Below are 22882 nucleotides of genomic sequence, written 5' to 3'. Positions count from 1 at the left end.
TACATGACGTGAAACGCTCAGGAAGTCATATGGTTTCCATGGGGATTGAAATGGAGTTGAGCCTACATGAAGATACAAATTTCCATCACAAATAAATACATACAATGTGCAAAGCGCAAGGACAGCAAAGGAAGTGTCCAGATTTTAGAGACGGCAGGAGAGAGATCAGGGGAAGAGAAGTGAGATAATGTAAAGACCTTTAATTCAAAGTAAACCTAAAAGAAATACTGTAGGCTACGTAATTGTTCAAGATCTTCTATAAATATCTTACATAATAAGGAAAACTATGTAAAATCTAAACCTCATCCAATTCACCCCAAAAAAATGTGAATTGAAAACATTGTAAATGTTTCAAAGGAAATAATATTTATCTTTCACATATCAGGTGGACCAACGAGGGGGATGAAACATGACAGTGCAGGTTCTCAGACTGAAAGATAAACAGTTTTTTGGATCGATCGAGATGGTTGGCAGCTGTGGACGGACATGAACCTCAGCAGCCGAAGTTGTCCTGAGGAGATGGACGAGGAGAAGTTCCATGTTTCCTCCAGAGAGTCATCCAGGGTGATCTGCCTCCAGGTGCTGCCTTCATACCTGCTGGCTGGATTGGGAATGGTGTCGGCCGGCATGCTGCTGGACCTGGTACAGGTGAGTAACCAGTATGGATTATATGTGTGACTACAGTAGGACAGGTCCATGGCTATCTGCCACTAACATGGACATGATTGATTGATTGAATATTTTGAGTAATTTCTATGCATATGTATTTGATGCATTGGGAGAGCTCGTGTTTATTTCTCTCCATTTCACTCTGAGGTGAATGCACTGAGCTGTGGGCTTGTGGCAGAGGGTTTTGAGGTCACAATGACCTACAGTATGTCACCGTGCCAATAGGAACAAAGTGACATCTTGGCAAGACACATGCACATGAGATTTCAAGCAGATTAAGTCGTGTATGCAAGCGTAAATCAGGGAAAAGATAGAGTGGCCTACAAAGAGGAAGAATATATTGTGGATTATAGTGACTAAAAGCAGGTAGTTAAATTGTCATGGAATAGTTTTGCTGATGTATACTCAGACCTGCTTCTCAAAAATGTGAAAAAAAGCATTCAATCGCCACTAACTGTATGTATTTATGGACTATTGATTGCACATTTTGCAATGACAGTAGGATACCTCCTCTAAAGGGGCCCCATCCGACAGCACTCACTTATATAAAAGTAAATGACTGAATGATGCTTGTCTAGCCCTAAATATGGTGGGAAAACACTTTAATAAGATAAAAAACAAGTTGTTGTCAGATTATTTGTAACATAATCAGGATGAACGATGTTTGGAGGGGCCCCCTGTGAATTTCTCCCTAAGGGGGCCCCATCTGACAGCACTCACTCTCGTTGCATTGCCAAGCATTGCTGTGAAAACCAAAAGTTTGTCAATGAAAGTCAATTGAGAAAAATGAAAAGGAAGTATCCGTCTATAGGAGAGAAAACAGAAAGAGGATGAGGAGAAAGCATCGGGACACTGGCAGACATAATGGTGATAAATACAGGTTGTAGGGCCCCCAGTTATTTCTTGCCTAGGGCCCCAACAGACTCCAGAATCGCCACTGACCACATACCGTATTATTTACACTTGAACACATAAAACACCTAAGAAAGCTTAACAAACATCGAGAACTCCCTTTGAACTCGTACACATCTGGAGATAGCGCAAAGTTTCAATCAAACTAGTTACAGGATGAAATAATAAAATGATGACATCTTTTATCTTAAAGGGCAACGGTCTACTTGGGGGGGAAAAAAAGAGCTATGGATGGCGAATGCCTTATCATCAAGAAGTCAAAACATCATAGGATAAAGCTATTAGTTCAACATATACATGAAACATGACATCGGCACTATTGTTTTGGGTGAGTTTCAGTGGCAACAACAAGATTCAGACACACCATGATGAAAAATCTTCCTTTCTTTCTTATGTTATATCAAAAGAAACAAATAAGCCACTATGGACACATCATATAAATGCTGTAGACATGAGAAGCTGAGGTCTGGAGAGTCAGAGTGTGCAGTAGTGAGATAGATCTGTGCACTGGTTTAAGGGGGTGACTAACCCCTCAGCTTTGCCGTGTTGCTCTAACAAGCAACTTAATCAACATAATGATACTACAGAGGTCAACATACCACAGATTCTGGTTAATAGCTGGTTAACATCGAGAGGCGTTGACAGACACTGCTACTATAATTGCAGAGGGGCCAACCCAAGCATAATTAAAAAAAAAAAACAATGACGGGTTCAGTCTGAAAAGAAGTCTCTCTCATGCACGCTGTTTGATAATACAGTGACCCGAGTACAGATTCTGCCTTGAGCCTCTGATTTATGTTATCACCTTTCACTCTCTGTTTTTTTTAGATGCTTCCGTTTTTGCAAAATCAGGCAGAAATTCTCTTCAAGTTATCGATTTTTTTTTTTCATCTTTATATGTGTATACGCAGATGTTTTTAGAAGTCTGCAGAGGGAGCTGCCCGAGTCATGTCTCAAGGACACATTTCAGCTGAGTCACTGGCTGTGTGTGTGTGTGTGTGTGTGTGTGTGTGTGTGTGTGTGTGTCCTTGTTTGTGTGTGTGAGGACATGCTCTGACTAAGTGTTCTGTACAGGCTTCTGTTCTCCCCTGTGTTTTAAGATAAAGTGGGAACAAAGGATTAATGAGAGGCCAAAACCAAGAGCAAACTTTCAGATCTTGTTAGATTTGTCATTCTTTTACTCCTATTCAGCAGATCAGGTAAACAGAGGCTATTATGTCAGGCCAAGGCAACTATTGATGTAGTATGTATGGCAGCAAATGGCTTAATCATGATGAAACAAAAAACAGACTGATGAGTGAAAAAAATGAACTCTGAGAGATATAAAAAAAAAGTCCAGGGGAAGACGGTTAGGTTGCAGCCTCTGTGTGTTTCCTCTGATCAGGGAGGGTGAACGCTGTCCTTTCCTATCAGCAGCAGCGCCACGTGTTGGTGACAGGTACAGCACCTGCTGCTGCTCGGAGTGCGTCAGCCACTAATAGTGAGGACATCGTGGAACAGAGGAAGGAGGAGCTATCAAAGAGAGAGGGAGAGCACAACTGCAGTCTCCTCTGATGTGGTTGTAAAAGAAACAAGGGGGGGGCGAGAAAGAGAAGAGTCCTGAGAGAGACTGGTCACCTTGCTTTATACACAGACGCCTTCCAGCAGCATCCTTACTCTCACATTCATCTTCAAACACACTCCGTTTTTATCACTCCTTTTGATCAGCGCCGTCACGACTCATCTCCATCTGGAGCCCAGAAGGGGAAGCCCCCCCGGCAGCATCATCACGACATCTGCCATTCCTCCTTCAGAAAGCCTCCCATACGTCACATCGCCCGGTGTGCCTTCGCTCAGCTCGCAGCCTGGACCGACGTCCCCCCCCCCGCGTTACCCCTGATCAAAAATGAGGAAGGGACCCAGTAGTCCGGCTCAGACGGGACAAAATCAGGAGAATGAAAAGGAGGTGTGGTGGGAGAGGGAGGAAAAGGAATGGCAGCACAGGAGGGCTGAGAAGAAGCTGCTGGCCTTCTGGATGTCCTTGTCCCACAGGACCTGGACTTTCTTCAGGCCCCGTGAGAGACCGTGCTTCCAGCGCTCCGCCTCGGCCGCCCGGCTCCTGAAGAGTGAGGCATGAGGAGAGAAAGGGCGTTTGTGTGTGTGTGTGTGTGTGTGTGTGTGTGTGTGTGTGTGTGGAGATCTGTCATTCGCATAGTGACAGAATAGGCCGCACAGACCTGCTGTCAAGTGGACCTGTGTGTGTGTGTGTATGTGTGTGTGTGTGTGTACGTGCGTCTTAGTATGTGTGTGTGCTTGAAGTGTTTGATAGCAGCTTCCTCTGCCTATAGTCCACCATTTGCAAAAGTACTTTTAGTTGCTGCTCTACTTGCGCTGGAGAGACAAGTGAAGGGCAAAACAAACTTGTTAAATCGCTCTTTGTTGCGCGTAGAAAACCGTCTCAGCAACAAAACCATCGTCTGTGACTTTTCAAAGGATTTCAAAGAGCCTGAAGAGAGGTGAAGACATCTCGAGGAAAGAAATCCCAAAAAAGAAACTTGTCTTCTCTTCGTGGATCATTTCATCCTTATTCTCAAATCTGCTTGACTGATTCAACAACAAGCTTTGAAAAACAGCTTTGTGACCCTCCTCTCACATACGGACACTTTTACAGACTAAGTAATGGGTTAACACGGAGCAGCCATGGTGGTGACCCATCTGGCCCTCGAGCTGCGTTTCCAGGGGAATAAGCTGAGGGGCTTCACGTGCAAACTGACCCGCTCGGCCCATGGCGTCCTCCCCGAGAGCTCATGGGCCATTGCCTTCCAAGTCCTGCTTCCATACCTGGTGTCCGGCCTGGGCATGGTGGCAGCCGGGATAGTCATGGATATAGTGCAAGTATGGAAACAAAAAAGTGTGTGCATGAGAGATAACACTGTGTCACTCATATCAGTATTTAATGCGAGTATTTAATTGGTTATACACTCAATGCAAGACAGGATTATTTGTCCTGCATGTTTTATTCTAAATAACTACGATGAATATGACGTGTGAATCATAATGATGTCTCATGATTTTTGTGATATCGTTTTACTTCTATTCATTTTTTCATGTGCCTTTGGCATGTAGATGTAGAACATTTAGATTAAAGATGGATGGGATGCATATGTAACGAATCTGTCGACTTTATGAGAAAGATGAAGAGAGTAAAACAGACTCAGAATGGTAAAAACAACAACAACAACAAATGACCACTTTCAAGATAAAGGATTCCCTTTCTTACAAGCTAATCCTCTAACCCTAACCATAATCAACTCCAGCTGCAAGTCAGAGGTGTTAAGGAACATGTTAAAGCATTTGATATATGTTTAATGTAATAATATGCGTGCACTTTTTATACAGTAAGGGGTAAACGTTTAAAACCCCTGCTATGTCTCACTTAAAGTAAATCTTAATGACTGACGAGCAACCATCAATGTAAAGGTTTTGAAAATTCCAACCCAAAGTAGTTTCACATTGTCATTACATGTTGATTCAAATGGAGGAAATTCAATTACAAGGGAGCCTCAAACACCTCAAACCACTGAGGAGCAGCTTTAAAACACAAAGATGTTACCAAATTGCTTTAAGATGGCTGTAAAATGTTATTGTGTTCATAATATAAAACCACATCACTCAGAGTTAGAGGCTGATTAACAAAATGTGATTTTCTCGCTTAAAGGCCTCAACATATGTGTTGACTTTCGGCAGCTGTTTTCTTGTTGTGGTTAGTTTGAATGATGTCATTGGAAATCTCAGAATACAGAAATGAAGAATCTAAAGTGACTGGGCCTCATGATGATCAGCATTAGTATTCCTCAACTTTGGAGTGTCTTTGGTTTGTTTTGAACCTTTATGGCCCACAATGTTCCTGTCTCTTTGATTACATTTAATCAAACATGGCAGCGCTAATAAACGTTTACAGACCTGCTCAGCACCAAACAACCAGACACAAAGACTAGCAGGTGATCAACGTGGAGCGCTGAGCAGCTAACAAGCCGGATATTTCCCTTAGGATTTTAAAGAGAACCAATGAGAATAAAAAAATAATGACGGAGTGACATTATAAGTTTTACACAAACTTAACTCCAAAACATAATTTTTTTTGCCGTTGTAGTTACAGTGTAGCGTAAATCAGCAACGTTTTCTCACAGATCATGTCAAATGTGTTTCTGCTGTCTACAAAAAAAAAACATACTGCATGTTTAAATTAGTGCTTAATTAAAACCTGAGGCAAAAAGCATCTTTTCTTTCAATGTATAGCACCACTGTGTCATTTCTCTAAAACAGTAGGCTGTGTTTCAAAGTTGATTTAATGTGAACAGAATGTCTATTAAAAGTCCCTGTGTTGTGTTTTAGCACTGGTTGGTGTTCCAGGAGATCTCGGAGGTGTTTATCTTGGTGCCGGCCCTGGTTGGGCTGAAGGGGAATCTGGAGATGACATTGGCATCCAGACTGTCAACTGCAGTGAGTGGAAACATACTCACCAAAAACAGACATGCAACAGTGTGCCCGCATGCTTCCCAGACAAGTTACCTTAGGTACCAGGGGGAAAGAAAACTAATTCTCTAGTGATGACTCTCAGCTTTCCAACGTTTTGCTTAGTGTCTCTGTGATTGAAATTCTGCTTCATAAAAGCAAATTATTCAAGTATATGACTTCTACCCAGGGAGCAGCATCCTAATTAAACTCAGAGGAATCTTTGCTCTCAGCTTTGCAAACTTAAGACGGACAAATCAGAACATTTATTAAGCTAATCCTCGTGTTATGTCGACAAGAGGTGGGACTTCAATTTTGCACAGTGACTCCTTTAAGCTGTGCCCAACACAACGTGAGGGAGAGACGGGGATGAACGTGAACTTTGTTTCCATCCGCAGGCCAACACAGGGCAGATGGACGAGGCTCAGCAGAAGTGGAGGATGGTGATCTGTAATCTGGCTCTCATTCAGGTGACACGCCGCTCCACCGCACAGCCGCCATGCTGTTAATGACGCACTCCATCATTTTTGACCCGCCTCTGCCGACTTCAAGACAAAATCTATTTAACCTGGGAAGCTTCCTCTGCTGCGGTGAAGTCTTCAGCACATTCAAAACACTTCACTTCACGCCTCAGCCAATTATACTGGGAAGATAAGAGTCGCAGAGGGTTTCCAAATGGGAGTTGTGATAAGAGAGTGGAGCGTAAAATCCTATTATTGGGCTGATTCTTTGATAGCCTGCTTAATCACTTTGTTTATATTTGTCTTTTCACCTTGAATTTAAACTCTGCATTTCTTACACATAAGATATCTCTCAGTTGTTTAAACAGAACTGTTTGTCTTGACTGGTTTCTCATTTGAGTGAACCGCTACAGATATGTAACAAAGTAAAGATAGCCAATGTATTCTACTAATCCAGTGGGACTACAAGTGGGAACTATAACTAAGCGCTTCAGTGTAATGGATAAATGCTCACAGGATGGATTTACATTTTTGTCTTGTCCTTGCTGTTCTGCCTTCATTGTGTGAATGCAGCATAATGGCTATTAAGATAGAGGAAATGCTAAATGGACGTGGACTTTTGCTTCTTTTGTCTTCGAGACCAGGGGGTTCCCAAACATTTCAGCTGGTGATCCCGTGAGGGTCCCAGTGCCTGAGCCCACTGTCCCTGGAGGTGGTTAAGGCAACGTAGCGCACCGCCATGCACGTGCACTAATTTCTGGGCCTATTTCACTGGAAACACAAATGAACAACACAACAAAAAATACAACAGCCTTAAAACCCCCAAAATATTTTATTCATAAAGGGATACTTCACCCATTTGCATTAATCTTTTTGAATTGGATTTTTGAATGCTCGTGCATCCCGCCCTCATTTTCCCCTGAGATGGGAAATCTTTGTATTTCTGAGTCTGAAAAGGAGCTTCCAGTGACGCAAAATGACGATTTTTGCGTCACTGGAAGCTGTTGTGGTTAGCGGGGTGAAACTCCAACGCTAGCTCCTCATATTTTTGACCACTGAAGCTACAGACCAATCACAGATCAGTGAGTGGGAACTCACTCCCAGAATCGAAACTTAACGTCCGCCATATTGCTAACAGCGAGATGGCGGCTGCCGACAGGCCGGTCTTGTGTTTCGGCTGCTGCGGCTGCCTTTTCTCGGCCAAGAAGGCACCAACTTCAAAATTTATTTCACATTTCTACTACATATATGACCCAATGTCAATACAGATTCATGTTTCAACAGGTGAAGTATCCCTTTAATTCATTGTAACAAATGTTAGAATTGCAGAATACAAGTCAGTCCAATGTGTAGACACGGGTGTGTCCGTATTTAAATCTGTTTTGTTTCAGACGTCGCTATAAAGAGCCCATCATGATTCCATCCACACAGCTGGTGTTCCAGCAGGACCACATCGGGGTCCACTGTCTTGCCTAAGGAAACTTTGACAAGTGACTGGAGTAGCTGGGGATTGGTTGTCCCATAAAGTGAAGGGAAAGATTTAGTTGATCTCTTTTACTGTGTTTGATGACGTGAAATAGACCTTAAAATGAAAGAAGAAGGCATATGATGCAATGGTTGGATCTGTTTTTTATGGTTCAAAACCTGCCGTCAGACTCTGACTTTCCTGTCTGGAGTTTGCGTGGTCTCCCTGTGTGTGTGCGTAGGTTTCCTCTGGGTGCTCCTGTTTCTTTCCACAAACCTGCAAAAACATGCACGTTAATTAGCGCCTCGGTGGTGTGAGTGTGAATGGTTTTGATGAACTGGCAACCTGCCAACGACAGACCATCTTCGTGCCAAATGCCAGCGGGGACTGATGCGTCTAGTAGTAATCTTCTGTTAAAAGAAAAAGAAAACAAAGAATCATGGGATTTAATCACATATTATCGTCTGTATCATAAAAACATGTAGAGTTAAGATCTGTTTGTTCATATGATCATGTGATTTATTTGATAATCCCAAACTTGGAGACCCAATATGGTCATGTCTTGCTTTTTTTTTCCTGATTTGTCCCCCCCACCCCCCAACACACACTCTTTTTCCCCTCTTCTCTTTCACCATCTTCCTCTAATGTTTGTCCATCTGCTTTTTTGATTCTCTGAGACAGACACAGATAGTAATCAGTTGATCCACCAGACAATTTATACGTTATTAAAAAACAGAAGTTCTGCTTTTGTTCCTTCTTCTCCAGCTCCAGGCCACAGTGGTGGGCTTCCTGGCAGCCGTTGCAGCGGTGGGTCTTGGGGTTCTGACCCGAGGGAGACTGAATATTATCCAGGCTTCTGTCCTGTGTGCCAGCAGCGTCACCACGGCCTTTATCACTGCACTGTCTCTAGGTCAGACAAAAAGAAAGGAAGCTGCTGTAAAAGAATAAATTACTTAGAATGATCTAGATCAGTGGTTCTGAAAGCTTTTCTGTCAGGCCCCCCTTTTTAACGACAACAATGTCCGCCTCTTTTAATACAGCCCAAATATTTGCATGTTAAACTAATCCTGCCACCTATAAGGCAATGCTTTGGAGAGCATATTCATTGTTTGACTTCTATGTCAACGGTTTGTCTTGTGTTTTTTTTTTTTTTTCAGGTCTGGTGATGGTGGCGGTCATTATTGGATCCAGGAAAGTAGGCATCAACCCAGATAATGTGGCCACGCCCATCGCCGCCAGCCTCGGAGACATCACCACTCTGTCTTTGCTTGCCGGGGTCAGCAGCCTCTTCTTCAGCTATAGAGGTCAGAAGGTCACAAATGACATGAATAGAGGACCATTACTCAGTTTCAGGAGACTGTTTGTCTGCACCTGTGATATGTGTGGACTCTAGTTTAATGTTTAGAGACAGCGTAGTCTAATTAAGAGACAAAGATGATCAAAATCCGTCAACAGTTGTGATGATTATCATTTTTTGCCAGAAGAGGGCAACATTGACAACTAGATAGATATCGAACACCAGGAAGCCTTGCCTCTGTCTTCCATTAAGTCAGAAATTCGTACGACTTGCCCGATGTCTGTCCCTCTCTCAAAAGAAGGCAGTGATTTATTTTCCAACACCAATGTGCATATTGACAGATGCATCCTGTTCTTTTTTGATCTCTAGACATGTGGTATTTGCCTCCTGCCACGTGTTGCTTCTTCCTGATCCTTATCCCACTGTGGTTCACAATCGCTCGTCACTCTCCATCAATCAGAGAGATCCTCAAGTCAGGCTGGACACCGGTCATTTTGGCCATGTCAATCAGCAGGTGAGCGAACCACTGGCACTGTATCTACAAAGGGGAATGAGCCAGATACTTCTGCCTCCTGTTTAATACAGGTGTCTCCCACTCATAAAACAAACATGTCTGTTCTCTGTCTCTTCCCAGTATTGGTGGTGTGATTCTGGATAACACGGTCAGCAATCCAGACTTTGAGGGTATGGCCGTGTTGACTCCAGTCATAAATGGTGAGTGGGAGATGAACAGAAAACATTAGACTTATTTGCAACACTAACCTTTAACCTTCTTATTTAACATTTACAAGCGTTACATTAAAAACAGTGCCGAAAACATCTAACAGGTAATTTATGAAACTCAGATAGAAGATATTGTTAACACAAATGTCAACAGTTACAGCATCAAGTACCAGAAATAAATGTTAAACTCTGGATCTGATCTTTAATCAGGTGGTTTACATGAGTCAGATATGCATGGACTTAATGTTCTGCCAACACTTCATCAGATAGCGTCCTTATTTTAGAGGCCCACAGGGAATACAAGGATGATACCTTGTAGGTTACCTTTGACTACACTGCAAAAACTCAAATCTTAGATGAAGAAAAAAAAACACACTTTATTAATCCCTGAGGGGAAATTCTTGTTTAACACTCTGTTATTGAGTGACGCGCTTCTCACACAACTACACACACAGGCACAAACAGGACCCTAAAGGCATGCATTAATGAAGAGATTTCAGAGGACGGCTGCTTTCTGGTGCTTTGGACTGCACCGAGACTTGAGCTTGGGACTTCCTTGCTCAGGGAGGGACCAGGCAACTCTCCAGGAACCAGACCAACGTCCATACTTTCCTCCGCACTAAAGCGAGCCTCTGGTTCCCAAAAGACTAAACTACCGTCGCCCCACTATTTTTATAGTCAAACTTGTACAATTACACTTTTATTATAAGCCACATTAACCTAACACATCCAGATAAACATCTTATTAGAGATAATGAGCAAAGTATAAGGCAGGAATTGATTGTAATAACTCAAAAACATCTGCCAATGCAGAAAGCAAAATGTACTTTTTAAGTTCATTGAAATTACATTAAATTAGATAAAGTAGCTTGCCCATTGGCAGTTTTCTTTCTTATTAGAAGCAATTCATCAATAAATAAGGTGGAATGTGCAACATTTTACACATAAATATAGCATAAATGAAGTATATCCTGTGTAAATGTCTCTCTGAGTCATGACTGTCTACAATGAGCGAGAAGCTTGAGTCCCACCAGCTGTGTTTTTGTCTGAGCTGTGTTTACATCATGTTTACAGGAAGAGACGGCCTTGTGTATAAAGCTGTTTTAGTCAAGGACTAGAGGAAAGAAGAATAACATACTCACTTCTTATTTAGATGTCCCATAAGTGTGTTTTGATCTCGGTCATTGTGTGTTGATTTATGTGCAATATGAAGCCACGAGTTAACCAAAGTGTGCTAACATTAGCCTGCAAACACAACAATACAGGACACAGGTAATTGCAGCTTGAGCAAAGGACAATTTTGTCCTGCTCTTGCGCTTAATGGGGCTTAATTATGGTGCGCTCTCATTGTGATTGGAGGTGTCACCAAACAGCAGTTTGTTTTGGTTTAGTGCTGGTGCTCGAGGGCGACATCTACTGGATCAAAAAGACACACATTCTTCCTTTAAAATAAGATGTTTATCAATAAGAGTAATAAGAAGATTTTGACTAAAAATAAGACAAATACACTTGCTAAGATTATTTTTGCAGTGTAATTTAGATATTCTTGTGGATTCATTCGATAATTAAAGCTGAAACACTTTGTGACATTCATTCCTCAAACGCTGGCGAGCAAAAGAAATGAACGCTGACATGTTTTCAGCGGAGAAGCAGATCTGGGATTTGGGGTGATGGTGTCTCAACACTCCTTATCTTTGAAGACTGGCATTATAGCTTTATGATTAGCTTCATTATTAGTATTTTTTTTTTAAAAAGCCTTGTGGCAACTGATGTCGTGTTGAAACAGTTGTAGAATTCAAACCCTGCGGCTTATCCCATCATTATTTATAAGGGCTTTAGCTCGGAGCTATGAATCAATCAGGAGGTATTAAAGTGCAGCTGAAGCCTCCTCCCTGTCAGATGAACCCCTGGAGACACATTTTAGAGCCTCTGTAGTGACTCAAGTTTGTTGCCCACAACGCAGCATACTAAGTAGAGAGGAATAACAATGGTCTTTACATAGACCACAAGCCTGATCAGAATGCCAACCATGCATTCACTGGCTCCTGATTGCAGCATCTCGGCCAGCGGCTTCCAAAGAATCCTGCATGTATTGAAGTCATCGTACAGGAAGTGCATTTGCATATCAATTGAGCCCCCCCCCCCCCCCCCCCCTCCCCGACCTTGTTCATCAGGAGCACATGGTGGAAAAAGTGAGAGATGTACAGCCTTTGAATTTAAAAGCAGTGAATTTGTGATTTCGTAGTCACTAGAGGGTGAGGAGTTGCAGGACTCATGCAGAATAGTGTCATAATGTTTCATGCTGATTTCAATGTGGCTTACAAAACTTTGTCAATGTCAATGTGGAGCAAATTCTGTAAAATCTTAATCCACAATGTGGCATCTACCTTCAATCAGTGGTCGGGTAAATGAAGAAGAGTAAAAAACCAAACATGTCTCTGTAGTTTAGATTAAGTAGAGGTAGACAGTTGCCTAAATGGAAATATCCAAGTGTGATACAAGTATCTTCAAATTTATGAGCGCAGGAGTCACCAGTGCCAGAAACATTCTTCCTGTTTGGTATAAATGAGCCATGTGTTTAAAAGCAGAGCAAGCCAAGAGGTTTTGTTCTGCTCCGAGTTAAATCTGCTTGGGAAGAGAGCTGTGTTACAATGAACATGGAAACCATAGCCAGTCAGCCAGCATCTAAAAGAAACAAGCTCCTGGAGGCCGTGTTGGAATGAACTGCTGAATCATTTCCAACACAAAAAAAAAGAATCCATCCCTCTGAGTGCTTCCTCTCAGACTCTGCTCAGCCTCTTTAGATTAGAAAATAACTGATGATGGTGCCGAAGCTTGCATCTCATTCAGTAATGAAAATGTCGGAACTTAAACAATGAATGGAAGCTGGCGTTTCTCACTGTGTGTCGGGTAATGTTGGGTAATACAAGGTGCGCTGTAGTCGGGAAAAAATAAGTGAAAAAACAACAGTGGACCAGCTGACCTCCGTTTGATAGTGGAGTGGTTTCTGAAGCGGTTACCTTTTTTATTACCACGCCAACTTAACCTCTCCACTGTTGTTTTTTCAATGAAAGTATGGAATTCACAAATATATGAATAATATTTTAATTAATAAAATATTGTTGCAGCTAAAAAAAAAAAGATATTTTTTTTGGGAAGTCTGGCCCAAAAAAGTCAGCAAACAAATGCACATCACTTATCCAGGTGCTGAGAAAACACTGGATATGTACCATAGAGATTACATAGAAGCAGATAAATAAGCATGTCTTTGGGAGTCATAGTGTTGCATCATATCCATTGGTTTTGTTTCTGGCTACCATGTAAAGTACAATTTTAAATGTGATTCATACTGATTGTATATTTTTTTTGATAATAATAGAACATCTTTTTTTTACACCCATGCAGGTGTAGGGGGGAATCTTGTGGCCATCCAGGCCAGCAGGATGTCCACCTATCTCCACTATTGGAGTGTTCCCGGGGTTCTTCCATCAGAAACGAGTGGGAACTGTCCTGGACCATGTGCTACCTTCTGCTCCTCAGGTCAGATGAAAAAAAAAAAAGCTCTTCTGAGCTTTTAACTCTGTTAAGATGCAGTTTTTGGTTTCATGCTTAAAATCAGATGTTGACAGACATTTTTTCAGCAGCAAGCCAACTGAAAAAAAATGCGCTGCCTTCCCAGCTCCAGACAACAGACAGAGAGAGGAAGCAGCTAGCTGTTGAAAGTAGTGGTGAAGTTAACACTTTAGGCGCAGTGGTTCCAGTCTTGAGTTCATGACGACCAATACATAGTTTAGTGAATTATACGCTTCCAAATGGGCAGAGTGTTCTGCATCTGTATGTAGGAACGTTTCCGCCAACATCTGACCCACCAGGTGACGGTCTGCGACAGCCTTCAGGTCGTTTGATGACCTCTCTTGAAGGTGGAATTCAGGTGATGTAATATAAAGAGTGGTGAAGTCTGTTTGGGATGGAAGTCTCAAATCTGTGATGACCACAAACTGGTATGACAACTTTCAGGCGACTAATTCAGGAAACGCTCTTTAAGAGGGTATGAACTAATGGCTCATTTGGTTGTATAGGGTGAAGGATTTTTTCGCTGCAGTTTAAAATGTAATGTAAGAAAGCATGGTAATGGCGGCTTTTTTAAAATTGTATCTATGCCTTAGTGTCCGAAAATGTAAGAAGAGGCAAGTAGATTCCAATAAAACTAGCAGCTTTGTTTTGACCTCTTCAGTGTGTTTGACCTTAATGTTCTCCAGTAGAATGAGTAAAAGGATTTGTAAATACCCCCCAAATTACAACATAAGCTTTGTTTACACAAAACTCCTGAAGTTTCCCCACTCTCTTCCCACATATCCTGTCTCTCTCAAGCTGTCCTATCAAATAAAGCATATCCCCCACCCCCCCAAAAAGGTATAAAAGACAGTTTAATTGAAAACAGCAAACAGCAGCAAACTCAAATGCTTTTAATAAAAACTGGATCCTTTTTTAATTCGACTCTAACTGAACACATCATTACACACAGCCTGTTTCTACTCATTCTGTTTCTCCAGATGTGAACTCCAAATCGGCCCGAGTCCTGGTCATACTCGTAGTCCCCGGTCACCTCCTCTTCCTGTACTTCATCCACCTCCTGCAGGGAGGCCATACCGCCATGACTCCCACCTTCATCATCTGCTACCTGTCTGCAGCTCTGCTTCAGGTCACATGACTGAGGGAACACAAAGAAAAGCCTACTTTATGTCGTGCCTCTCATCTAAGATACTCTCGTTCTAAACTCTTCTGTATTTTTCTCTCCATCCCCCCCAGGTGGTGATTCTGCTGTATGCGGCCAGTCTGATGGTGCGATGGCTGTGGAGAAGGGGACAGGATCCAGACAACTTCTCCATCCCTTACCTCACAGCTCTGGGAGACCTGTTGGGGACCGGCTTACTGGCTTTGAGCTTCAGACTGATTCTGATGCTCAGTTCTGCTAGGACTGGAGTTTGATCCTTACCTGTGGGTTTTTTACTTCTTGAATGTAACGTTCAATATATGCAAGTGGCTGAAATAAGCTGCATAGATCACAGAAAGAAACAGAGCGTAATTATAGGATTATATTTGTGCCACATTACTGTACCCATAATGAGACAAACACATGTTTTTTTGCATTTGCCAAGAGTGATTATGCAAGAATAATTCAATTTTAAACAAAAATGGACTTCAGCTTGTACAGCGCTTTTCTAGTCTTCTGACTCCTCAAAGCGCTTCAACACAGAAGGTCACACCTACACATTCACACACTGATTGTAGAGTTTGCTAAAGTGTCCATCAGTATTAACAAATCCCATTCATACCGATGCTTCAGCGAGTTAAGTGTCTTGCCCAAGGATACATCGGACATGTGGCTGCAGGAGCCGGGGATCGAACCCCTGGCCTTCCGGTTATGAGACAACTGATTCTACCGACTGAGCCACAGCCGCCAAAAAAAACCCATTAATGATTATAGAATGCCTTGGCTGTGAAGGTGGAGCAACTTGGTGTCCCATACGGGTCTATTTAGTAACTTGTTCATGTGTCACTGTATAGAAAGCCAGAGAAACTGTTAAAGACTGATGTTATGATTTTGTGCTCACACAGGTACAGTAAATGGAGCAAACACGCACATATGTTAATTGAGCACAGACTAGTTTTGTCGGAAAAAATTACATTATTTCATTTTTTGATAATTTCCACAAAATATGACTTGCACGCACAGCAGGGAGGTTCCTGGTTCAAATCCCCGTCAGACAGGAGCCTCTCTGTGTGGAGTTTCCATGTTAGTGCATTAGTGGGTTCTCTCCAGGTGCTCCTGCTTCCTCCCGCAGTCCAAAGACATGCTCGTTAGGTCAATTGTTGACTCTTAAATTGCCGGTGTGAATGTGAGTGTGTCTGGGTGTGTGTCTCTATATAATCAGCCCTGTGATTGACAGGTGAACAGTCCAGGGTGTAACCCCGCCTCTCACCCAGTGACAGCTGGGATCTACTCCAGCCCCCCCTGCGACCCTAACCGGGAAAAAGCAGTAAAGATCATGGATGGATTGATGACTTATGTGCTCGAAAGCATCATTATCTCTCCTCCAAACACCACTTTTTTTGTCAGGATTGAGGCACAAATATAACAGTGTGTGGATAAGGAGAACCACTGGGCTCAGAATAGAAGTTATGAGGGGAGGAAAGTGACTTATTTTGCACTTTATTCTCCACATTTATTGTTGTCAGTATATTTTGTACACCGTTCCCTGCAGGTTCCCCCAGCTTGGCTCTGCACAGAAAAAGGCCTTTATGTACACTGTTGATGTTGTAACGCTGTAAAACAACTGTATTGTTAACATCTGTACACCTGCTGTCAGCTCCTACATGTTAGATGGCAAATGATTGATGTATTAAAGCAATAATAATAATTATCATCTAGCAATTTAGAGTAAATGTTTGTGAATATTAATCCAATGCTGCAGTTTGCATATGAATGTTAGATTTGATCCTGTTTGGTCCATGTTCATGTTTTTGTGCCTCTGATGTGTTCACATGGAATCTGAGTTTGATGCTGCACAATTTCTACCGAGTATTTTACGTTTTGCACAGCACGGTGCCCGTGAATATAAACGGTTGCACTCACCGTCTCTCTGTTAGTATGTGCTCAAGGGATTTGACATACAGATGTTGTACTTGTTTTGTGAACTACTGATTAAGATGTCTCTGTATGAAGCCTTTTTTGTTGTTTGATATGCACTTTTAGATAGATATGTGTCTTTATTAATCTGAATATAGCATCCAAAAGGTGGTGATAATAATAATAAGCTTGAGTGGACTTTGTAGTGCTCTCACATTTGTAAAAACTTCTAGATGACATCTTTGCAGGCATGACTTGTCACTTCAATAAAGAATGACAATATGAGTCATAACTACTGTGTTCTGCAGTATGACTGTGTAGCAGTGTACTATAAGTGATGCTATTAATTATTGTAAATGGTAACGACTCCAATATTCAGACCAATGGACACATTCTTGCTGTAACAGGTTTATTTGAAAATTGTCATAGAAACTAAATAACCCGTGTTGGGTTTTCCGTCCTTACGCGGTAAAAAGTAAAACAATAAATTAAGATAAACCTATAACTGCACATCAATCCTTTTCCTGCAGCACAATCAAAATAGTCACAGTAATACAAGTTGTCATGGTCTGCTGGGTTGAAAAAGAGGCTCAATTAAAAGGCACATACGTTCGTAGACATTCACTGGAAATTGTGATAAGAGTTACATGTTTTGTAGATGAGATTACATACGCACTTCTGAAACAGCAGGAGACACAAACACAACCCAGAATTGAAAATGGCTTTCAGCACATTCAAAGTCAGTGACCAACATCCACTGAATCACTGTTGACATTAAAATATTAGTTGTAACTCTCTTCAGTTCCACTTGTATCCTCTGTGTGTCTGATGCTCTTGTTTTTAAAAAGTCATTAAAGGAGCAGTATGTAAAATATCATAAAGTGACCTTACTATATAATCTATATTTGAAGTGCTGTCTTCTCTGACAACAATGCAGCAGCCAGTATGTCCTCCTTCTAACTTTAGATTCTGCTCCTGAATTGTCTGTTTTTGTTTGGACGAGAGAAGGTAGGAGGTTTTAAGGCACCTCCACACGGCCCCCCTTGGACGCCCCTCGGTTTGCCAGGCAAACAACAAACCGACAGGGGTTGCAGCGATGGAAGCGGGGAAGCGAAAACTGGTTCAGATCCAACTGATTCTACCCGATCTTAAAAGCCTTGAACAGTTGCAGGAAGGTTTCAAGACAGATGCAGAGCTGGCTAAACACTGAAGCTTCCGAGTCCGCGAAATGGCAACCTGTGTGGGCATCGACTCTAGAGAGGAGGGGGAGAGGGGAGACAGCTCTCTTCGATGTTTAGAATTTTAAAGCTCTACGTGTCAGAGTTACATATTGCTCCTTTAAGTGACTTTCCAATTCAATCATCATATTTTTTCGCAGTGGTCCATAATGACAAAAAAAACAAAAGTCAAAAATAAAGTCCTGGCTCTACACGTTTGAGTCGAGTCCCAGCCTCATCTAAACTTGAGGTAGGCTGGAACAGAGTAGTTGAAGAGCAGGAAGTCCATGCGATAGAGGTTGTAGAGCTTTTTCTGGTAGAAGGGGCTGATGTTTTGGAAGAACTGGGCCGCCATGTCTCCAGTAGTCCTTGTGCTTTTGGACGAGGCAGGGAAGCTGACCTTGTTCTCCACTCCGGCCAGCTGCAGCACATAGCGGGAGTCCTGCTCCAGCGTCTCATATTTCCCCACAACATCGTAGTGGATGAGGCAGGGGTGGCAGAGTGAGTGCACCCGCTCCCAGTGCTCATTGAAGGGCTCTTCCCGCTGGGTGGCCGGGTCCACCAGGTAATACACAAACTCCTCGAAGGAGACGTCGTTTCCTCTCTCCAGGGCCTCGGCCTCCGGGTTCGGCCGGTGCCGCTGCACTATCTTTGTGCCGTATCGTTTATGAAAAGCCGTGTTGTAGCTCCGCGTGAACTTGTTGCGGTAGGCGGACACCAGCCGCTCGAAGGGCTCGCGTACAAAGACGAACTTCAGGTAGGAGCGCAGGCGCTGGTTGATCTGAGAGGTGGAGTACTCCGAGAGGGTGCGGAGGTTTCCTGGGACGTGGGCCTCGTTGGCGGGGATCGACAGAGGGTCCTGATGGGACCCGGCTACACCCGTCAGAACCATGAGCACTCGTTTCCAGTTGGTGCAGGCCACTTTGGGGACGTAGCAGTACAGCAAGCCGTGCTGGTCGTCCACAATGACGTGCTTCAGGTCCTCGGGGATCAGAACTCTGCGTTTGCGGGTGTAGGAGCGGCAGGCTTCTTCTAACACCTCCCGGCGGCCCTGATGGATCACCTGCACTGCTGACTCCACCTGAAGAGTGAAGGGAAAGAAGAACCAATCAGAGAACCTTCAAAGTAGCCTAACTTATTTAAAAGACAACAACAATAATAAACATTAAATTATAACCCAAACTCACATCTTTCAAAGTCTCAACCCTCAGATGTATTTCACAATAATCCTCCTCGACTGTCACTGACTCAAGCGGTATCTCTTGAGGTAATTTATAAGATTTCCCACAGCTCACTTTTTCATGTATTACTCCACCGTTTAGAATTTGTGGAGATTAAGCATTTGAGCCAGCAGCCGGAGGAGGCCGTACCAGAAGTGGAGTAGATCCCCTAAACATTCTGCATTACACTAAGACCGTCTCAGTTCTCTTGAGTGTGAGAAAGTGTATTTAAAATAACTTCTCCTCTGGAGGTCTTAATCTCGGCTCATCCCTGCCCTAATAAAACCGTGAGGTCAGGCGGTTCAGCTCGGCTTCCTCATCGCACAAACGCTTTATTTACTTCTGTTTTCATTTACTCAGCCCTGGCTCTCCACTGCAGCGGTTCGAACCTCCCTGACACGATGCATGGCTCTCTGTATTTACTGGCAGACACTGTAACATCAAGGATACGGCGTCTGGGTGAGACTGTTGAGCCAACACTGACCCTTCTCTCAGCAGGAGTTTGAGTACTGGATGTTTACAGCACTGTATTTCCATCTCTGACTTTAAATTCCTTAATATGAGGGGAGGGGGGGATATGGGGTATTAAAATAGCATCTAGGATGAAACTCAAGATAAACATGTCATCTGAAGGGAATACCAGGTTGCAGGAACATAAACACACATCCAATGTTGTGAAAGTTAAACAAATCTACCATGTGTCCTGTCTTACACTCCAGAGGCTGTATAGTCTTTGGAGCATGTTTGAAATGAAATGAAAACAAGTTTAGCATTTGGGTTTATCAAACTTTCGTACAGTGAATGATTGACTATGTGGTCAAATGATTGGGCTGTAAATATCACCTCTACAGTGAAGGGATGACAAGACGAGTTTCTGTGTATTTAATCCCGATTTGTTAGGGAGCATAAAAAAAACAAGTGTTATCCAAATGTCTTAATACGTAATTATCCTGTTTGTTAGTTGAGATTGACAAGAAGTCAGGAGATCAAGCCAAGGGCCGGATTTACTAAGATCTCAAGTAAAGAGTACTGAATTGCGTGTTCACTCACGCTTGTTCGGTATGCCATCTACGGGTGATCAACTAAGAAAACTTGTGTGAATGAAAGAGGGAAATATGAAGACATAAAAGTCAATGTTGAAATTCTTTAGGCTACAGTGGTTGTGAATGTTCAGTTTTGTTTGGCTATAAATAGGCAAAAATATAAGTTGAATCATGGTGTTTCTCTTTGTTAATGATTATTGAAGCGAAAGAAAAGTGGTCAATAAAACTCGATTTCATTGGTTAACTGTATGGAAAGCTAGTCTGCAGGTCAGATGCTACTTTTCCTTTACTTTTATGTTTCATTTTTTCATCAGAGCATTCACATATTGTCTTCACATGTGTAAACAAATAAACAAATAAATCCAGCATTAATCCAGTTCACTGTTGTTTTCCATCCTGACAGCTGAGCAGCTTCCTCGAAAGAGGGAAGTGTTTACATGGAAAAGGCCCTTAAAGCTCTTAAAAGTAAATGATGTCTGCTGGAGCTGCTTTGTTTTCTGGCATGTTCACCTTCCTTCTCCGCATAGGGAGAGTTAAACGGAAACAGCTGTTTCACAGACGACTTTAAGAGGCTGTGTCTGCATGTGCAGCTCTATCTTTGACGATTGATGACGAACTGGAAACACGGATTAATAGAAAGAGCAGATTTTATTTTGGAATCCAGGTGACCTGGGGTGTTTAAATCTAGGGATGCACCGATCCGATCCTGGTATCAGATGTGGTCCGATCCTGACTTGATGGGGTATCAGTGTCAATGAGATGATTAATGGGGCTGATCCTCGAGGCCGAATTATACACCTCAGTTCTCTGCTATTCTGTTTACAGCGACGTCACCGTCATCATTGCACTGGTAGGCCTGTGCATCAGTTAACTGGCCATTATCGTGATAATCACTACTCACTGTGCAAAGTTTGAGAACCACTGCTCTAGGACAAAGTGTCAGACCAACTGTCTACTGGACATCGACGTCACTGGACCTGCTTGGTTCAGCTTGGCTTAATATCACAAAAAGCAACGGTGACAGCCAAAGTTTCCAAACTCACCAACAACACACGTTTCATTTGTTTGCTGGTTTTAATGAAGGACACAGAGGTCACTTTGTTATTCTCACTACGTGGGCTTATACATCTATCATCACTCGTCTGACACAGCTCTAAAGTCACCGAGCTTTGATTTTTCCTGCAGTCTGACAACGTCGGCATAAACTCATAAATCCTCCTCCCCTACTGCTGTAACTCTGCAAAGATGGCTGACCTTTTGTTCAGTGGAAATAGCAACATCAAAGCAGCCCTATCTGACATGAAACATTTCACGACAATAAAAACATCACGAGGATTAGGAGTGATTTGCCTTTCAGCCACTGACTCCGACCAAACGATGCATTTCTTAAGGATCAACGGAGAGAAGGAGGATTTAACTGGATCAGATTTACGAGGCAAAAGCTGATAGTCATGCTTTTTATTCCTTTTAGACAGTTCTACTTTTCATATGGATGCTGGGAATATCCCCATAAAAGTAAACTACACAGACAGTGAATGGAAGTCAAAGATATCAGTTCAATATTTGGTACCAATCATACACCAAGTAGACGTTACAGATATCCAAGCGCCCTTGGGTTTCATGAAAGGCGCTATATAAATCTAAGTTATTATTATTATTATTATTTAACTATAAAGGAAGGCCTATCTCTCTGGGTGTATAGATATTTTAAATCATTTTCAATTCATTGGAGTTATTTGACAGACTATAGGATAACTTAAAGTGGCCTTAAAGCACATGAAAGGCATTCTCTTAAAACAATGACAGTCTTACACACAGGTCTTTGTAAGTGTTATTTATAAGACAAAACTTTCTAACTTTCTAGGAGATGCAGGGTTTTTGTAGTAAATGTTAAATCGGCATGTTTTCTGAAGTTTCATAGTCAAAGACAAATCAGTATTTTGCACATTTTTTACTTTTTCATCAATATTAATTCAATTACCGGTAAACTTTTTCTTCAAATAGATTTCCTTGCTGAGACCTAAGGGAGTGTCGTGTCTAGTGTGAAGATGTTTAGTTGTGAAATATCAACGATATCGAAAAGTAAACATGTCCTGGCGCTGCTTTGGTTTGATACTGGATTCTGACCTCTCAATCAGCTTCAGTAAAGTTTGGTGATGCTGGTTGGACAACACTGACCTGGTCTCCTTCATAAAGGGTCTGCAGAGGACTCCTCCTCGACTTCTGCCCACTGCTCCTGTCACCGAGCGGCTCTGACGCTGTGGAAAAACAACAAACACATGTCAGGAGATCTGAAGGGAAAAAACTTCACTTGAGTTAAAGGCAGCAATTAGACTAGTGCATTACTAAACAACATCACTTAGTGTATAATCATATTTTATTGAAACGGTTCACTGAGAGATAAAACAAGTACGCATGGAAAAGAGTTGCTTAATGATTTGTGGTCAACAAGAAATAGTAACGCTGGTAATACAAATGGCTGCATTGGTAAAATTATGTGTTTTATTGGTTTGTTTTTGCCAAAGTTTTATCTGTACAATACAACTTTCTGTTGGTCGCTGGCTTAGCTGCTATTCTTACCCCCTGTGGTGTTTTCACACATGCACAAAACTCCTGAAAATGTCATTTTCGGTATGAGTTGCAAATGAGGACGCAAAAAGCCACATTTTACATCTGGACTTTTTCCTGCCAGCACCCCCGTAATGTTTCTGCCTGAAGTCGGGGCGAGCCTTAAACAGGATGATGACATT

General features: G+C 42.3%; 2 protein-coding genes across 3 annotated transcripts in view; one reads left to right on the top strand and one right to left on the bottom strand.

Moving 5' to 3' along the window:
* The first annotated feature begins 696 nt into the window (after positions 1-696).
* On the top strand, positions 697-16944 carry LOC109994150 (solute carrier family 41 member 3). Of its 2 annotated transcripts, XM_020647348.2 has the most exons (10): positions 1034-4455; positions 5956-6063; positions 6474-6545; positions 8767-8911; positions 9159-9305; positions 9668-9812; positions 9933-10012; positions 13427-13561; positions 14575-14723; positions 14831-16944. In XM_020647348.2, exons 1-10 carry the CDS (start codon positions 4261-4263, stop codon positions 15008-15010), a joined length of 1356 nt encoding a protein of 451 aa, XP_020503004.2. In that variant the 5' UTR covers positions 1034-4260; the 3' UTR covers positions 15011-16944. The 2 variants fall into 2 exon arrangements, with proteins under 2 accessions (XP_065811424.1, XP_020503004.2); XM_065955352.1 differs by lacking the exon at positions 14575-14723 and having other exon boundaries at positions 697-4455.
* Positions 16945-17044: 100 nt separating this feature from the next.
* Positions 17045-22882, bottom strand: part of LOC109994151 (carbohydrate sulfotransferase 11) — a 17569-nt gene continuing 11731 nt past the window's right edge. Inside the window, exons 2-3 of the mRNA XM_020647350.3 lie at positions 22311-22390; positions 17045-18950 (exon numbers count right to left, since the gene is read on the bottom strand). Coding sequence (XP_020503006.1) covers positions 18105-18950; positions 22311-22390 — 926 coding nt within the window. The 3' untranslated portion in view covers positions 17045-18104. The remainder of the gene's footprint in view (positions 18951-22310; positions 22391-22882) is intronic.

This window comes from Labrus bergylta, chromosome 5 (genome assembly GCF_963930695.1).
Source record: "Labrus bergylta chromosome 5, fLabBer1.1, whole genome shotgun sequence".
NCBI classification, from domain to species: Eukaryota; Metazoa; Chordata; class Actinopteri; order Labriformes; family Labridae; genus Labrus; species Labrus bergylta.
The sequence above is the reverse complement of the archived record's forward strand: the minus strand, read 5'-3'. Positions and strand labels throughout refer to the sequence as shown.

Bases quoted from the DNA above. Each gene is read 5' to 3' on its own strand.
- LOC109994150 (XM_020647348.2), top strand. From the start codon at position 4,261: ATGGTGGTGACCCATCTGGCCCTCGAGCTGCGTTTCCAGGGGAATAAG. The intron at 6,546-8,766 runs GTGACACGCCGC...CTTCTTCTCCAG, and splicing joins GTAATCTGGCTCTCATTCAG to CTCCAGGCCACAGTGGTGGG. The intron at 13,562-14,574 runs GTCAGATGAAAA...CTGTTTCTCCAG, and splicing joins TGCTACCTTCTGCTCCTCAG to ATGTGAACTCCAAATCGGCC.